Source organism: Fusarium musae, chromosome 8 (genome assembly GCF_019915245.1).
Source record: "Fusarium musae strain F31 chromosome 8, whole genome shotgun sequence".
In the NCBI taxonomy this organism is placed as follows: Eukaryota; Fungi; Ascomycota; class Sordariomycetes; order Hypocreales; family Nectriaceae; genus Fusarium; species Fusarium musae.
In genome coordinates, this window is record NC_058394.1 from 128,209 (window position 1) to 141,132 (window position 12,924).

At 48.9% G+C, this 12,924-nt stretch overlaps 7 protein-coding genes across 7 annotated transcripts; 3 read left to right on the top strand and 4 right to left on the bottom strand.

The window, feature by feature from the left end:
• Nucleotides 1–698: 698 nt before the first annotated feature.
• Nucleotides 699–1,679, bottom strand: J7337_010252 (uncharacterized protein; the record flags this gene model as incomplete). The annotated part of the gene is made up of 1 exon (XM_044827838.1): nt 699–1,679. One exon carries the CDS (start codon nt 1,677–1,679, stop codon nt 699–701), a length of 981 nt encoding a protein of 326 aa, XP_044676392.1.
• A 312-nt stretch (nt 1,680–1,991) lies between these two features.
• Nucleotides 1,992–3,688, top strand: J7337_010253 (uncharacterized protein; the record flags this gene model as incomplete). The annotated part of the gene is made up of 5 exons (XM_044827839.1): nt 1,992–2,133; nt 2,184–2,725; nt 2,778–3,241; nt 3,290–3,498; nt 3,546–3,688. The coding sequence occupies 5 exons, from the start codon at nt 1,992–1,994 to the stop codon at nt 3,686–3,688; spliced, it is 1,500 nt and encodes a 499-aa protein (XP_044676393.1).
• A 412-nt stretch (nt 3,689–4,100) lies between these two features.
• On the bottom strand, nt 4,101–5,063 carry J7337_010254 (uncharacterized protein; the record flags this gene model as incomplete). The annotated part of the gene is made up of 1 exon (XM_044827840.1): nt 4,101–5,063. One exon carries the CDS (start codon nt 5,061–5,063, stop codon nt 4,101–4,103), a length of 963 nt encoding a protein of 320 aa, XP_044676394.1.
• A 768-nt stretch (nt 5,064–5,831) lies between these two features.
• Nucleotides 5,832–6,974, bottom strand: J7337_010255 (uncharacterized protein; the record flags this gene model as incomplete). Its single annotated transcript, XM_044827841.1, has 1 exon — nt 5,832–6,974. The coding sequence occupies one exon, from the start codon at nt 6,972–6,974 to the stop codon at nt 5,832–5,834; it is 1,143 nt and encodes a 380-aa protein (XP_044676395.1).
• A 361-nt stretch (nt 6,975–7,335) lies between these two features.
• Nucleotides 7,336–8,445, top strand: J7337_010256 (uncharacterized protein; the record flags this gene model as incomplete). The annotated part of the gene is made up of 3 exons (XM_044827842.1): nt 7,336–7,349; nt 7,394–7,788; nt 7,835–8,445. 3 exons carry the CDS (start codon nt 7,336–7,338, stop codon nt 8,443–8,445), a joined length of 1,020 nt encoding a protein of 339 aa, XP_044676396.1.
• A 75-nt stretch (nt 8,446–8,520) lies between these two features.
• On the bottom strand, nt 8,521–10,273 carry J7337_010257 (uncharacterized protein; the record flags this gene model as incomplete). Its single annotated transcript, XM_044827843.1, has 2 exons — nt 8,521–9,191; nt 9,238–10,273. 2 exons carry the CDS (start codon nt 10,271–10,273, stop codon nt 8,521–8,523), a joined length of 1,707 nt encoding a protein of 568 aa, XP_044676397.1.
• A 1,144-nt stretch (nt 10,274–11,417) lies between these two features.
• On the top strand, nt 11,418–12,878 carry J7337_010258 (uncharacterized protein; the record flags this gene model as incomplete). The annotated part of the gene is made up of 1 exon (XM_044827844.1): nt 11,418–12,878. One exon carries the CDS (start codon nt 11,418–11,420, stop codon nt 12,876–12,878), a length of 1,461 nt encoding a protein of 486 aa, XP_044676398.1.
• Between the last annotated feature and the right edge of the window lie 46 nt (nt 12,879–12,924).

The window sequence follows — 12,924 nt, forward strand, 5'->3', positions numbered from 1 at the left end:
TTATGGGATTAAAAACTTGGCATGGAGAGAGTGAATGCGGGGTATGGGGTACTGAATCTGGGGGAGGAAGGCTAGTGCGTTTAGAGTTCTGAATGAGTCGTGCTTGGAGACGCACTGATGGTCTTGGGTTGGAGGGGAGGGATCATTGGCCAGTAGGAGGGAAGACCGAGGGGGATGGCCGCCCGCTTGGTGATTATCCGTGCTCCCTAAGACATCATCGAAAGATTATTGCAGCGTCAGTGCAGGAATTGTGATCATGTCGGTGTCGGTTATTTGACCGATTATTGTGATGTTCACCAAAAATTGTTTCGTGATGGCTTGTGATCTTGCAATGTGTCTGTAGGGAACAAATGCGGGAGACAGGCCGTGTCTATGATGATAGCGACAAGCTGATGCTCGCGATCAGCCGAGCACAACAGACGGTACTGAACAGGGAGCTCGCATGATGTAGCCAGTAATTTCTAATAATCCGCAACGATAGCCAAAGTGGCAGATACGCGTCTGCCTGTTGATGGTACGTGTCCTTGTCTCGCCACTGAGCTTTGATCCAGGCAAGGTCTGGGCCCAGGGATTGCCGTCAACGGACGGGCGTATTCCATACATCGATAAGAATCACTCACATCGACTAACGAAGACCCATAAAGCCAAAAGCTACTTTTAATATTCGATTAACAGCTATCGCAATGCTAAAAAGTCTATTACTTCCTCAATAGGGCCTCAGCGTCAGCCAGAACACTCAGTGTCTTAACCGTCCATTCCTTGGACTTATCGTCAAGTGGCTGATACGGCTTCCTCATATGCCATGAAGTCTCGTTACTCAACCCAATACCCTTACCCAGGAAATACCACGCTCCGTATTTGGTATTGCTAATACCCTTCTTACAAGCCCACTCAGCATGAGCGACAAGCCCTTGAAGCTTATTCGCCTCGTCAATCTTTCCCGCCTTCCACAAGTCATACACACCAGCTGTACTCGACGGGAAAATGTTACCCATTCCAGTAACGCAACCACTTCCGCCACAGTGTAGTGTGGGGAGGAGATAATCGCTGCTCCCGCCATAAACACCGAATTGCTCGTGGGAAAAGAGCGACGTTAACCGTGCGAGTTTTCCGACGTTTCCGCATGTTAACTTCACCGCTACGATATTCGGTTCAGAAGCCAAAGTAGCTAGTTGATCTGAATCTAGATCGATACCAGATGTAACAGCGGGAAAGTTGTAGATGACAATCGGTATCGGTGAAGCAGCCGCAACCTCTTTAAAGTAAGACACTATAGCTTGGCTGGGCAGTGCCTTGGGCCAGTAATTCGGCGGCAGAAGCAACCCAAAACCAGCACCAGCCTCCGCTGCATCTTTGGCGTTCTGGATCGTCTCCTGCGTGGACTGTGCTGAGATGCCTGCCACAATGGGGTAGTCAGATCCACCCGCTGCAGAAGCTGCTTGCACGGCTGTCTTAATGATCGCTTTGCGCTCTTCCCGTGACAGAAGAACTAATTCGCCATTCGTGCCGAGATACACAAGACCATGCATGCCAGCCTTGATCAGAGCTTGACATTGTGTGTGCATTGCTTCATGGTCTACTGGTTGGGTTGGGTCGTCTGCTTTGTAGAGTGTGACGACGGGGGTGTAGACTCCCTTGGGGAGGGGCTTTGCCTTTGCTTGGATAGTGCTGCGCTCCATTTTGATGGTGTGACTGGTGAATGATGATTGTGCTGTGAGGATATTGCTCGATGCAGTAATCGTCTATGCTATCTCCGAGCTCTTAAGTGCACCAAAACTCCAAAGCCTACTGCGGGGTTGAACACCCGGAGACATTCCCGGAGGGCGAAAGTAGCCAATGGGAGGGTTCTCCGTGACCCCAGCCCGATGGTCGGCATTTCCGGGGTGTAAACAGCTTGTGGAGATAGTAGAGTGTAGCCTCGGTGATTAGCTTATTTTCAAGGTCTACAACTTGTTTTGTTCTTGGAAGTTCAGTCAATACTATCAGCAATCATGGAGACATCAGTTGAGACAAGACGAGTGTCCTTGGACGACTTGAAGCAGCATAACACGGCGGATGATTGCTGGATAGCTGTTCGTTCCAAGGTCTGGGATATTACACAATTTATTAATGAGCATCCTGGTGGTCCAGAAGGTATGTTGAGCGACTTGGGGAGTTGTGGCGAGACTAATCATGATGGGTAGTCCTGTTGAACCTCGCGGGTTCTGATGCCACGGAACTGTACAATGATGTCCACGCGCCTGATATCATCGAAGACCTTCCCAGCGACAAATTAATCGGTTTCCTAGAGGAATCTGCAATTAGTCGTCCGACCCATAAAACTACCGAGATCGATCCTGTACCGCCCCCAACCTCACCGTCACAAACAAACCACGTCCGCTCGACACCAACGACAAAGACAATCCCACCCATAGACGCAATCTTAAGTGCTCCCGACTATGAAAAGGCAGCGCGAGATTCGTTGTCCGCGAAAACATGGGCGTTCTACTCGTCCGCTGCAACGGATCTCGTCACCCACGGGAAGAATAAGGAGCTGGTGCGGAGAGTCATGATCAGGCCTAGGATTTTGAGGAACGTTTCGCAAGTAAACTACAAGACCAGTATTCTTGGTTTCGACAGTAGCGCGCCGTTCTTTATTTCTCCTGCTGCTATGGCGAGACTGGCGCATCCTGATGGGGAGTTGGCGCTTAGTCGGGCTGCGGCCAATGAGGGGATTATCCAATGTGTAAGCACACCCATTGGCCAATACGTAAAGCTCTTCGACTAATTATCGGTAGATCTCGAGTAACGCTTCCTTTTCGTTAAAGTCAATCGTCAAAGCCGCGCCCGCATCACAACCCTTCTTCTTCCAGCTATACGTCAACTCCAACCACGACAAGACCGTGGAGCTACTCAAAACCGTACGTGGTCTCGGCGTCAAAGCTATCTTTGTAACAGTCGACGCGCCTGTACCTGGAAAGCGCGAGGCAGATGAGAGAGCTGCGCAGGAACAGACTGTCAAGTCGGCGATTAGTGGCGGTGAGAGCAGTAAGGATAAGAAGGGGAGTGGGTTTGGGCGTCTTATGGCGCAGTATATTGACAAGTCGCTGTGTTGGGATGACTTGGCTTGGATACGTGAAGCGAGTGGGGGGTTGCCGATTGTGTTGAAGGGGGTTCAAACTGCTGAGGACGTTATCAAAGCGGCTGAGCATGGTGTCGAAGGTGTGTTGTTAAGTAACCATGGTGGGCGTTCGTTGGACGGGTAAGTCACTTCTTCTTTCGATGATATGCTAAAGCTAATCTTTTTCAGTGCGCAAGCCAGTATACTAGTCCTACTAGAATTACGGAAGAACTGCCCAGAGGTCTTTGATCAACTTGAAGTCTACATCGACGGCGGCTTCGAGCGCGGATCCGACATCTTGAAGGCCATCGCCCTCGGCGCAATAGCAGTCGGTATCGGACGGCCATTCCTATACTCTCTTATCCACGGACAAGATGGTGCCGAGCATCTCTGTCATAGTAAGTTCTCTGTGTCGCAGAAACATGAATATGCTAACGGATTGCAGTTCTTAAAGATGAGCTTGAGACTTCAATGCGTCTTTGCGGTATTACGTCGCTGAGTGAAGCGAGACCTAGTTTGGTGAATACTCTGGATGTCGATCATATGGTGGTTGGTAATGCGTACACGCGTCTGGTATCTAAGCTGTAGAGGGTTTTCGCGGCAGGAGAACATATCGATAGCATATAGATCTATGCTACCAGTAACATACACGTACACAATATTGCTCTATATAGTGTTTCGCTGTTCCCCAACGTTTTAGTCCTCGTATCAATTGAAGCCGAAAGTTGGTCCTTGCGTTATACCGACATTGGCTATTGCAGTGTTGCGGGTCGTCTCACAGGCCCGTGGCGTTTCTTATACGTGCCTGAGCACTGGAACGCGGTTCAAAATTGACTGGCAATAGGTGCGAGCCGTCGGCCAATACACCGACAGTATGCACGTCATCTTACAAATCGGTCCAAACGACTGGACATGTGTACAAGACTTGTTCACCACCTAATCCCCATTTCACATAAGCTTTCACTCGGCATTGCTACTCCAACATGTATCTATTCGCAAACTAAGCCTTGGTGATTTTGGCATGGAACGCCTTAACAGCATCCAACACCTTCCCATCCGCTTCCAATCCAAGACCATAAGCCCTAGAAACATCAAACCTCGCCGGCCAACTACTTACAATAGCCTCGATAGCCGGATCTCTCTTCTCCTCAATCTGCGCAAGCGCCTTCTCACCACCAATCTCTCTCAAAGCATCTAATATCTCCTGCACCGTGACCGTAATGCCTGGCAAGTTGACCACTCTCGAATCACCAAACTTCTCCTTTGGAACGTCCTTAATCTTGATGAGGTTCTTGATAACTGTAGCAGGACTGCAGACCCAAAGCTCGAGGTCTCTGCTAACGGGTAAAATATTGGGGACTCCTTGGAGAGACTCTCGGACAATGCCTGATGCAAAGCTTGATGCAGCTGCGGAGGGTGCGCCTGGCCGGACGATAACAGTGGGTAAGCGAACAATTCGTCCGTCGAGAAGACCACGACGGGAGTAATCGTTGATCAAAAGCTCCACCAGCAACTTCTGAATGCCATATGAACTCTTAGGCTGAGGAAGCGTGCCAAACTCCGTCACAAGATCCGTCTGACCATAGATAGCGCAAGAGCTAGCAAATATCACTTTCGTACCAGGATATTCAGCCCGTAGCACGTCAAGGATACTTCGCACCGAGTCAACGTTGATCTTGAGTCCTAGGTCCAGATTGGCTTCTGCGCCACCGGACATGAGACCATGGAGAATGTAGACGTGACTGAAGCGATTGGACAGCAGGGATTTGACAACCGATGGGTCTGTTAGGTCTGCTTTGAGGGATGTGACCTGGTTTTCTGCGCCTGAGGGAATGGGGGGTGTTATGATGTCGGTCAGCGTGAAGTGAGCGGTGGGCATGTCTTTGAGAAGAGATGTGATCAGTTCTTGGCCGATGAAGCCACCCCCTCCGGTTATGAGAACGTGGTCTTTTGTTTGAGTCATGATGGGTACTTTTGCAAAGCAAATGTTAGAAATGTGTTGACTATTTGCTAGAGTGTTCCCAAATACTGTCAGTGAAAGTGGATATAATATCTTGATCTTAGCAAGGCTCTCTTTTAACAATATTGTGATGTTTGCAATCTTTTTGCATTGTCACACTACGTCCACTGTTTACACAGATCCCAGTTACTCTAGTGGCAAGCACTGAATGCCTGGTCCGCTTGGTGCTGTTATGGGGGCGGTCAGAAATCCTATTGGTTGGGTGGACACTCGCGGATCTTGCACCATGTCTCGGCCGGAAACCAGACCGAGCCAGCGCTGAGACATCGGCTACATGATTACAGCAATTAGGGGGGGTGTTCTACCAGTGTCGGTATAGGAGAAGGCCGAGGAATCGCTTCATTTTAACTTGAGGTAATTAGAGAAAACACTTACTTTGGTGACTGTTTTTATACCATGTTGATATACCTGGCAAGGTAAAATTGGACTGGAGTGTGAGATGACTTCTGGGGTAGTCGACAGACTGCAATATATGTAATATTGATACATAAAGCTGCGGTATTGGCCTTGTATGATGCGGATGGTTTGAAGAGAATTATACTCGTGGATTTTATCTATTTTGTTAAGAAAGATGAAAGTAGCAGAGGGATGACATCTTCACAGCTCATTTAATGGGAGCATCGAGGAGTATCTGATGTCCAGTCGTGCGTTGTCTATGGGTATGATCTGTAGCATGGTGTATGGAATTATTCCTTTATTTCTAAACATTTCTCATTTGGAGCTAACCCATCCCTCAACATCATCGATCCTCACATACTTGATATGCTGCCGATGCCAAGTATACGCCACATGCGCAACATCCCTATCGCCATCCTTCTCAACATAAATACTCGGATAACTCAGCTCCCTGTTTTCCTGCCCCGAGGAACTATTCGTCCCACAAAACCCATCCCCATCCTCAAGCACACGCTCTCTCCACGTGAGCCCCTCATCCTCCGATATCCCAAGCGTCAACGTCTTTCTCGGCGTTCCCCAAATAGCATCCTTTCCTGTCTTGGTGACTTGATTCGGCCGCTTATCATCCTCGGGCGTGATGTCATCGTATAAGCCTTGTCGCTTGAGGGTATCGGCTGAGGCGTTTGATCTGTTGAAGACGATGGCGATGTGGCCTGATGATAAGCGGGCTGCGCAGATACCGCTGTTGGGGTTTGGGAGGGTTGTGGCTTTTGGTGTTTCCCAGTCGATGCCGTTTGTGGATGTTGAGCGGTAGACGTTGTCTGCCCAGCGGCTGCGGTAGAATGCGACCCAGGTTAAAGAGCTGGATGCTGGGAAGAGGATGTTCATGTGGACTGAGCCACCGCTATCTGGTGCTTGCTTCTCTTTCCATGATGCACCATTGTCATCTGAGTAGAGAAGGCCAGAGATGTCATCACTACCAATCCATCTATGACCAGGTTCGGTGCGACAGTAGAATACTGGCAAGATCCATGTTCCGTCGCTGTTGATGACGATAGGCTGTCTGATGAAGATTCCAGTCACATCAGGGAGTAAACGACTAGCCTCAGACCATGTCCGACCCTGGTCATAAGATATGCGCTTCAAGATATAGGCGCCATCCTGATTACCTGCATCTTGCGAAGTATGAAGCAACCAGATCTCTCCATTGTGAGGTGCTCTGAACAACACGGGATTTTGACAACTTCTGTTCTCATCAAACGAGATCTTTTGCGGAGGAGTCCAAGACGATGATCCTGGTTCTAGTCGAGACAGCCAGATGCTGATATCAGGCAGTCCTTCTTGTGAACCACCAAACCATGTACACAAAACAGTCTTGTCAGGGAGTTGCAATAAATTTGAAGCATGCGACTGCACCGTCGCCGAGGGAACAGGAATAGTTTGAAGGTTTGGTGACATGGTGAAACGCGGATATTGAGCTGATTGTAACGCTGCAATGAGTCTTGTCTCGGTGGTTAAAAACATCACCTCTTCTACGCGACTTCCCCACGATCTCAGCGGATATTAGCCCGAACACAAACCCACTATGAGTGACTCGCCAACCAATTGGAAGGATGGCCGATTGGATGGCGTTGGAGGTGAGGGGTTGATGATCACACTGCAATAATGCGGGGAAGGAAATGTTCGGTGATATCAGCGTTGGTCAGATCTGCGTGAAGATGAGTGGCTTAAAAGCGGCATTTAAAGAGAGATAAAAATAACACAAGACCTATCCAGTAGTAACTCAATCTTCTCTACCAATCCTACAAGTGCCTCCAAAATGGAATACGTCAGGTAAGCACCTCCACCCGCAGCCAGATCCCGTCCTAACAGCCCAGACTTGGCAACACAGGCCTCAAGATCTCAAAGGTCATCCTCGGCTGCATGACCTTTGGTTCAAGTTCATGGCAAGGCTCACCCTGGGTCCTCGATGAGGAGGATGGCCTGAAGCTTCTCAAAGCCGCTTATGACCAAGGCATCAACACTTGGGACACAGCTGATACGTACTCTAATGGCGAGTCAGAAGTCATCATTGGCAAGGCCTTGAAGAAGTTCAACATCCCTCGTCAAAAGGTCGTTATCTTGTCAAAGATCTTTAACCCTGTTATGGATGATGGTACAAGACCTGCTAGTATCAATGACGGTCCGCTTGTAAATCAAATGGGGTTGAGTAGGAAGCATGTTTTCCATGCTGTGGATAAGTGTCTTGAGCGTCTTGGAACCGACTACATTGGTAAGCCTTTCTAACCCATTTCATGAGTAACATGCTGACTGTATAGATGTGCTTCAAATCCACCGTCTAGACCGTGAAACACCCCCCGAAGAGATCATGCGCGCTCTTCACGACGTCGTCCAATCCGGCAAGGTCCGCTACATTGGCGCCTCATCAATGTACACCTGGGAATTCGCCCGTCTGCAATACATCGCCCAATCCAAAGGCTGGACCCCCTTCATCTCCATGCAGCCCTTTTACAACCTCCTCTACCGCGAGGAGGAACGAGAAATGCTCCCTTTTTGCGAGGCCACAGGCGTCGGCGTCATTCCCTGGAGTCCCATCGCGCGCGGTCTTCTAGCCAAGCCTCTGTCGAGCAAAAATGATGAGGCGAATCAGTCGATTAGGAGTCAGAGTGATAAGAAGACGGAGACGTGGTTTGCGGATGCGAATTTGGAGATTGTGAATAGGGTTGAGAAAGTTGCTAATGATAAGGGGATTAGTATGGCGCTTGTGGCTACGGCGTGGGTTCTGCAGAAGGGGTGTTATCCGATTTTGGGGTTGAACTCTGAAAAGAGGATTAAGGAGTCGGTGGAAGCGTTGAATGTTAAGTTTACGAAGGAGGAGTTGGAGTACTTGGAGAGCGAGTACCGGCCAAGGAACATTCAGGGTATGTAAGCTTCCGAATAGGAAACATTATAGATAATTCGGGGATAAATACATAGATGAATACCATGTTCAATTTGGACAGTCTTATGTTCCTTCGGTATTTGGAAAGATGGCCATTGACTGCATATACCCATCGACATCGAGGAACGACGGATCAAACCCAAAGATAGGTGATAATCCAAAGGTCGTATCCCATGTAGGCATCGTGCTCCCGTCAATCCCAGTGAACATATCAGGATTAGTGTTATAGACATCCTCAAGACCCTGACTAGTCTCACTCCCAGGCATCATGGACGAAATCGCATTCTGGACTTTATCCTGCACCCCATGCGACGTCAAAAGACTAGTAACAGTCTCCAAACCTCTGATCATGAGATTAGCCAAATGCCACTTCCCCATAGACAAAGACCGGAAATGGCTGATCAGTCGAGTAATCTGATCCAGCGCCTGATCTCTTCTAAACAGGTTATCACCATATTTATGTGAGACTTTGGCGAGGAACATAGCTGCGAATGCTGTCATAGATAGGAGATAAGACGGTATCCCGACGATGCTGGTGGAGAGATCGGGGTCTGTGAGGAGGATGTCGATGATGGCTGATGCGGAAGTCACTGCCATTGAGGCCGTGTCGAGGAAGTGACTGGGTATCTGGTTGGATTGGCCGCGGAAGACGTGGGAGTAGAGGTATAGTTGGGCGAGGTGGAAGTGGAAGAGTGCGCCTTTTCGGGGGAATGCTCCGATGTTGGGATGGCCCTCTGATCGGTGTCAGTTGGCGCAAAGAGTGAGTGTGTAGATACATACCTGGGAGCCGATCAGTCCATTTCGTGATCCACTGGTCAAGCTGTCGATGATAGTGTCCTATCTGACTCAGATACAATCTAGGGATCTCCTCTCCTTTATCAGGACCAAATAGTCGTCGGATATTCCGCAAGATACCCATCAGCTCAACCTGACTCATGAGTCTCTCATCCTGGTCTGTAGCCAGGGGACATTTCAAGATGCCCTCCCAGTCCTGCGTAAGCCAATCGTCCTGGATTATCGCCGGTCTATCGTACAGAATAGCGAGGTGTTGGTCGCAGATATAGAGGATAGACCAGATTCGCGCCGAGTCCATGGCCTCTTCAGATTGATCCTTGATGGCTAGACTATAACTGTTGTGGATATTGCATTCTGCAGCTCGTCTGATCGCATGACCTGACAACGTCCAGGACAAGTCACTAAGCCAGTATGAGGCGATGCTGAGAGCTCGGAAGTAGTCCCTATCCCCTTGTCGCTGCAGCATCGACTTTTCAGTCAATCGCCGAAGTTCAGAATTGCAAATGCCGTATACTTTATCAGCTGCTGGATCATGAAGCGCTGCGATGGTGAGTGTAGCCGCACATAGGATCGATGACTTCCGACGAAGCTGCTCGAGAGTTTTATAGGGACATCCAATAGAGTAAATGAACCCGTCCAAACGATCTCGATAAACAACAAACAGTCGCTCAGCATCACCCAATGAGATCTGTCCTTGAGAAATAAAATCATTGATAGCTTGACTTGGATTTTCGTTCCCACTTCCAGGCGATCGAAGCGCCCTCATTCTAGTCAGAGTGTAGAGAGAATGAATAGGCGCATGGGGTAGTCTATCGTCTTCGGGCGTGAGCTTCGGCGAGTTGTCGCATGATGGGCCGTAGTTGTCCTCCAGTTGAAGTGTCGTTGACTCTTGAGGTGGCGGTGCTGATGATTCCTTTCGCTTGTTCATTCGTGATGTTTGTAGTGGCGGTAATTCTGGTAAGCCCATTATGTTTCTCATCTCTTTGACTGCTGTGTACACCTGGTCGAGATCTGATAGCATGGCTTCAGATAACCTGACACAGTTAGTATGAACTCAACACAATTGTATCTAAGCGTACTCTGTTTTCTCATCGATAATCGTTTGGAGATTCTTGCTCACTGCGCAGTTGCTAAGCTTCTTGTCTTTACACCTTCGACATGGCGGTCCAGCATCGTCCATAAAGCATTTAATCTAAACAAATCAGTCAATTCATTTTATCCGTTAGTTCCAATCACAGCACCTTGTGCTTCCGACACGTTGTGCAAGCCCTAATATGTCTGGAGATATGAGCAACGGGATGCTCCGAATTGGAAGTTATCGCCACTCGTTTCGGCGGAGGCTATCACTGATCAGCGTCCCTGCAACCTGCAGATCAGTTGCACCCAGGCGTACCACACTCCCCTCGTACTCTTGCGTCGCAGTACTTCCGTTTCGCTTCGACATCGTCACTCGATATATCTTTTTTTGAGAGCAGTTCATGACTCAAAACACGTCAAAGTTGCGCAGGCTCAAAAACGCGGGGGGAGTTAGTCAGCCAGAATTTACTCCTCTGACTAGAGCGGATGTGGTAGGGATCTGTCGCTGGGGAAATGCGGAGGTACACGGAGGCAATCGTTAGTCGGAGTGCCTCCGCATACTGGATGCAGATGATTTTATTCATTGTGGATCAGGAGTCATAAGAAGATATTCTAGCTTTGTGCAGTTGTTATTTATGAAGCATGCTCTTGTGCATTACGCCTGTGCATACTCCATAAAGTGGATTGTAATAGTTATTATACCTAGTGTATAACATCAATTAGGTCCCACCAGGATGATAGGAGGCATTAAGAAAACATTCATCTTACTGTGAGCAAGCGTACACCGAACAGCCGTCTTACAGGCATAGATTACTCTTACTCAACAGAAAGGATAAGAGATCACTTTTCTTGAGCGCCTGATTGCTTGTTGTTCTGTTGTTTCTTCAGCCAAGGTTCAGTCGGTTCTATAGCCAATGGGGACGAAGACCGATAGACACGGACCAGCTCGCGGGTGTCGGATAAGAACCTGGTGAACTGTCGGCTACCCTAAACTCGATCGGAAGACAGCGATTATTTATCTCAATTGGCATCTACAACAATATCGTTGCTCCTCTAGATACGCACAATCATCATTAGACTTATTCATCATGGCACAAATAGGCACACTCATCTTATCTGAGGCTCTCTCATCGCTGCCTTCAGTCCCAGCTTCTCACCAACAACTCCGCACTCAAACACGCACCACCGTTCGTAACCCCTCCTCCCCAGCTCCGGTGCTAGTTATCCTCGACGATGACCCAACAGGAACACAAACATGCCACGATATCACCATCTTGACAGTTTGGGATGTCCAAGACCTAGTCTCAGCATTCAAGCAAGTCGGGACAGGCAATGGCTTCTTCATCCTCACCAATTCGCGCGCCCTTCATCCCCCGCAAGCACGTGATCTCATGATCGAGATCTGCACCAATCTTAAGACAGCTTCCCAAGAGACAAACCTCCCTTATGAAATTGTGCTACGCGGTGACTCTATCTTACGAGGCCATTTTCCTCTTGAGCCTGAGGCGGTGGAGCATGTGAATGGCGCATTTGACGCGTGGATATTGTGTCCGTTCTTCCTACAGGGCGGACGATACACCATAAACGATATTCACTACGTTCACGAGGGTGATAAGCTCATCCCTGCAGCTGAAACGCCTTTTGCAAAGGATGCTACGTTTGGATACAAGAGTTCTAATCTTCAGGACTATGTCGTTGAGAAGTCCAAGGGAAAGATTCCGCATGACAATATTGACTCTATCGATCTGGAGACTATTCGTGTCGGCGGTTCAGAAGCAGTTCTGAAGAAGATCATGCGGCTTCCAAAACGAAGCGGCACTCCTGTTGTGCTCGTGATTAACGCGGCTGCAGATGAAGATATCGACGTTGTAGTCACAGCGCTTCTCCAAGCGTCGCAGCAGGGAAAGAAGTTCTTGTACCGAACAGGCGCTGCTTTTGTCTCAGCACGTCTAGGCATCTCATCTATTCCACCTCTCTCAGCTAGCCAACTCGGATTGTCAAAGGACGTCGGTGGTCTCATAATCGCCGGTTCATATGTACCCAAAACCACCGCGCAACTTGATTCTCTGGTTCAGAAGTCGGGAAATAATTTGACCACTATCACGCTCAACGTCAAAGCCCTCCTCAAATCCGATGAGGCAGCGAAAGAAGACGTCGCAAAAGCAATTGAGCTTGCGTCACAGCATATCAAGCACGGGCAGGATGTTTTGGTCATGACAAGCCGGGAGCTCATCGTTGGCAAAGATGAAGTTGAGAGTCTTGATATTGGATCAAAGATTGCACTGGCGCTGGTGTCCTTTTTGCAGGGACTGGAGCAGAAGCCTCGTTACGTTATCGCCAAAGGCGGAATTACATCGTCGGATATGGCGACGAAGGGATTGAGGATGAAGCGGGCTCTTATCGTTGGCCAGGCTGCACCTGGAGTTCCGATGTGGAGGTGCGATGAGCCGGAGTCGAAGTGGCCTGGGCTGAACTACGTTGTTTTCCCCGGAAATGTTGGGCATAATGATAGTTTGTATGAAGTCGTGAGGCAGTGGAAGGAGTTTTAGTAGTAGCCATCGCTCAATAGGTACATTTCATAACCAGAATGATCTC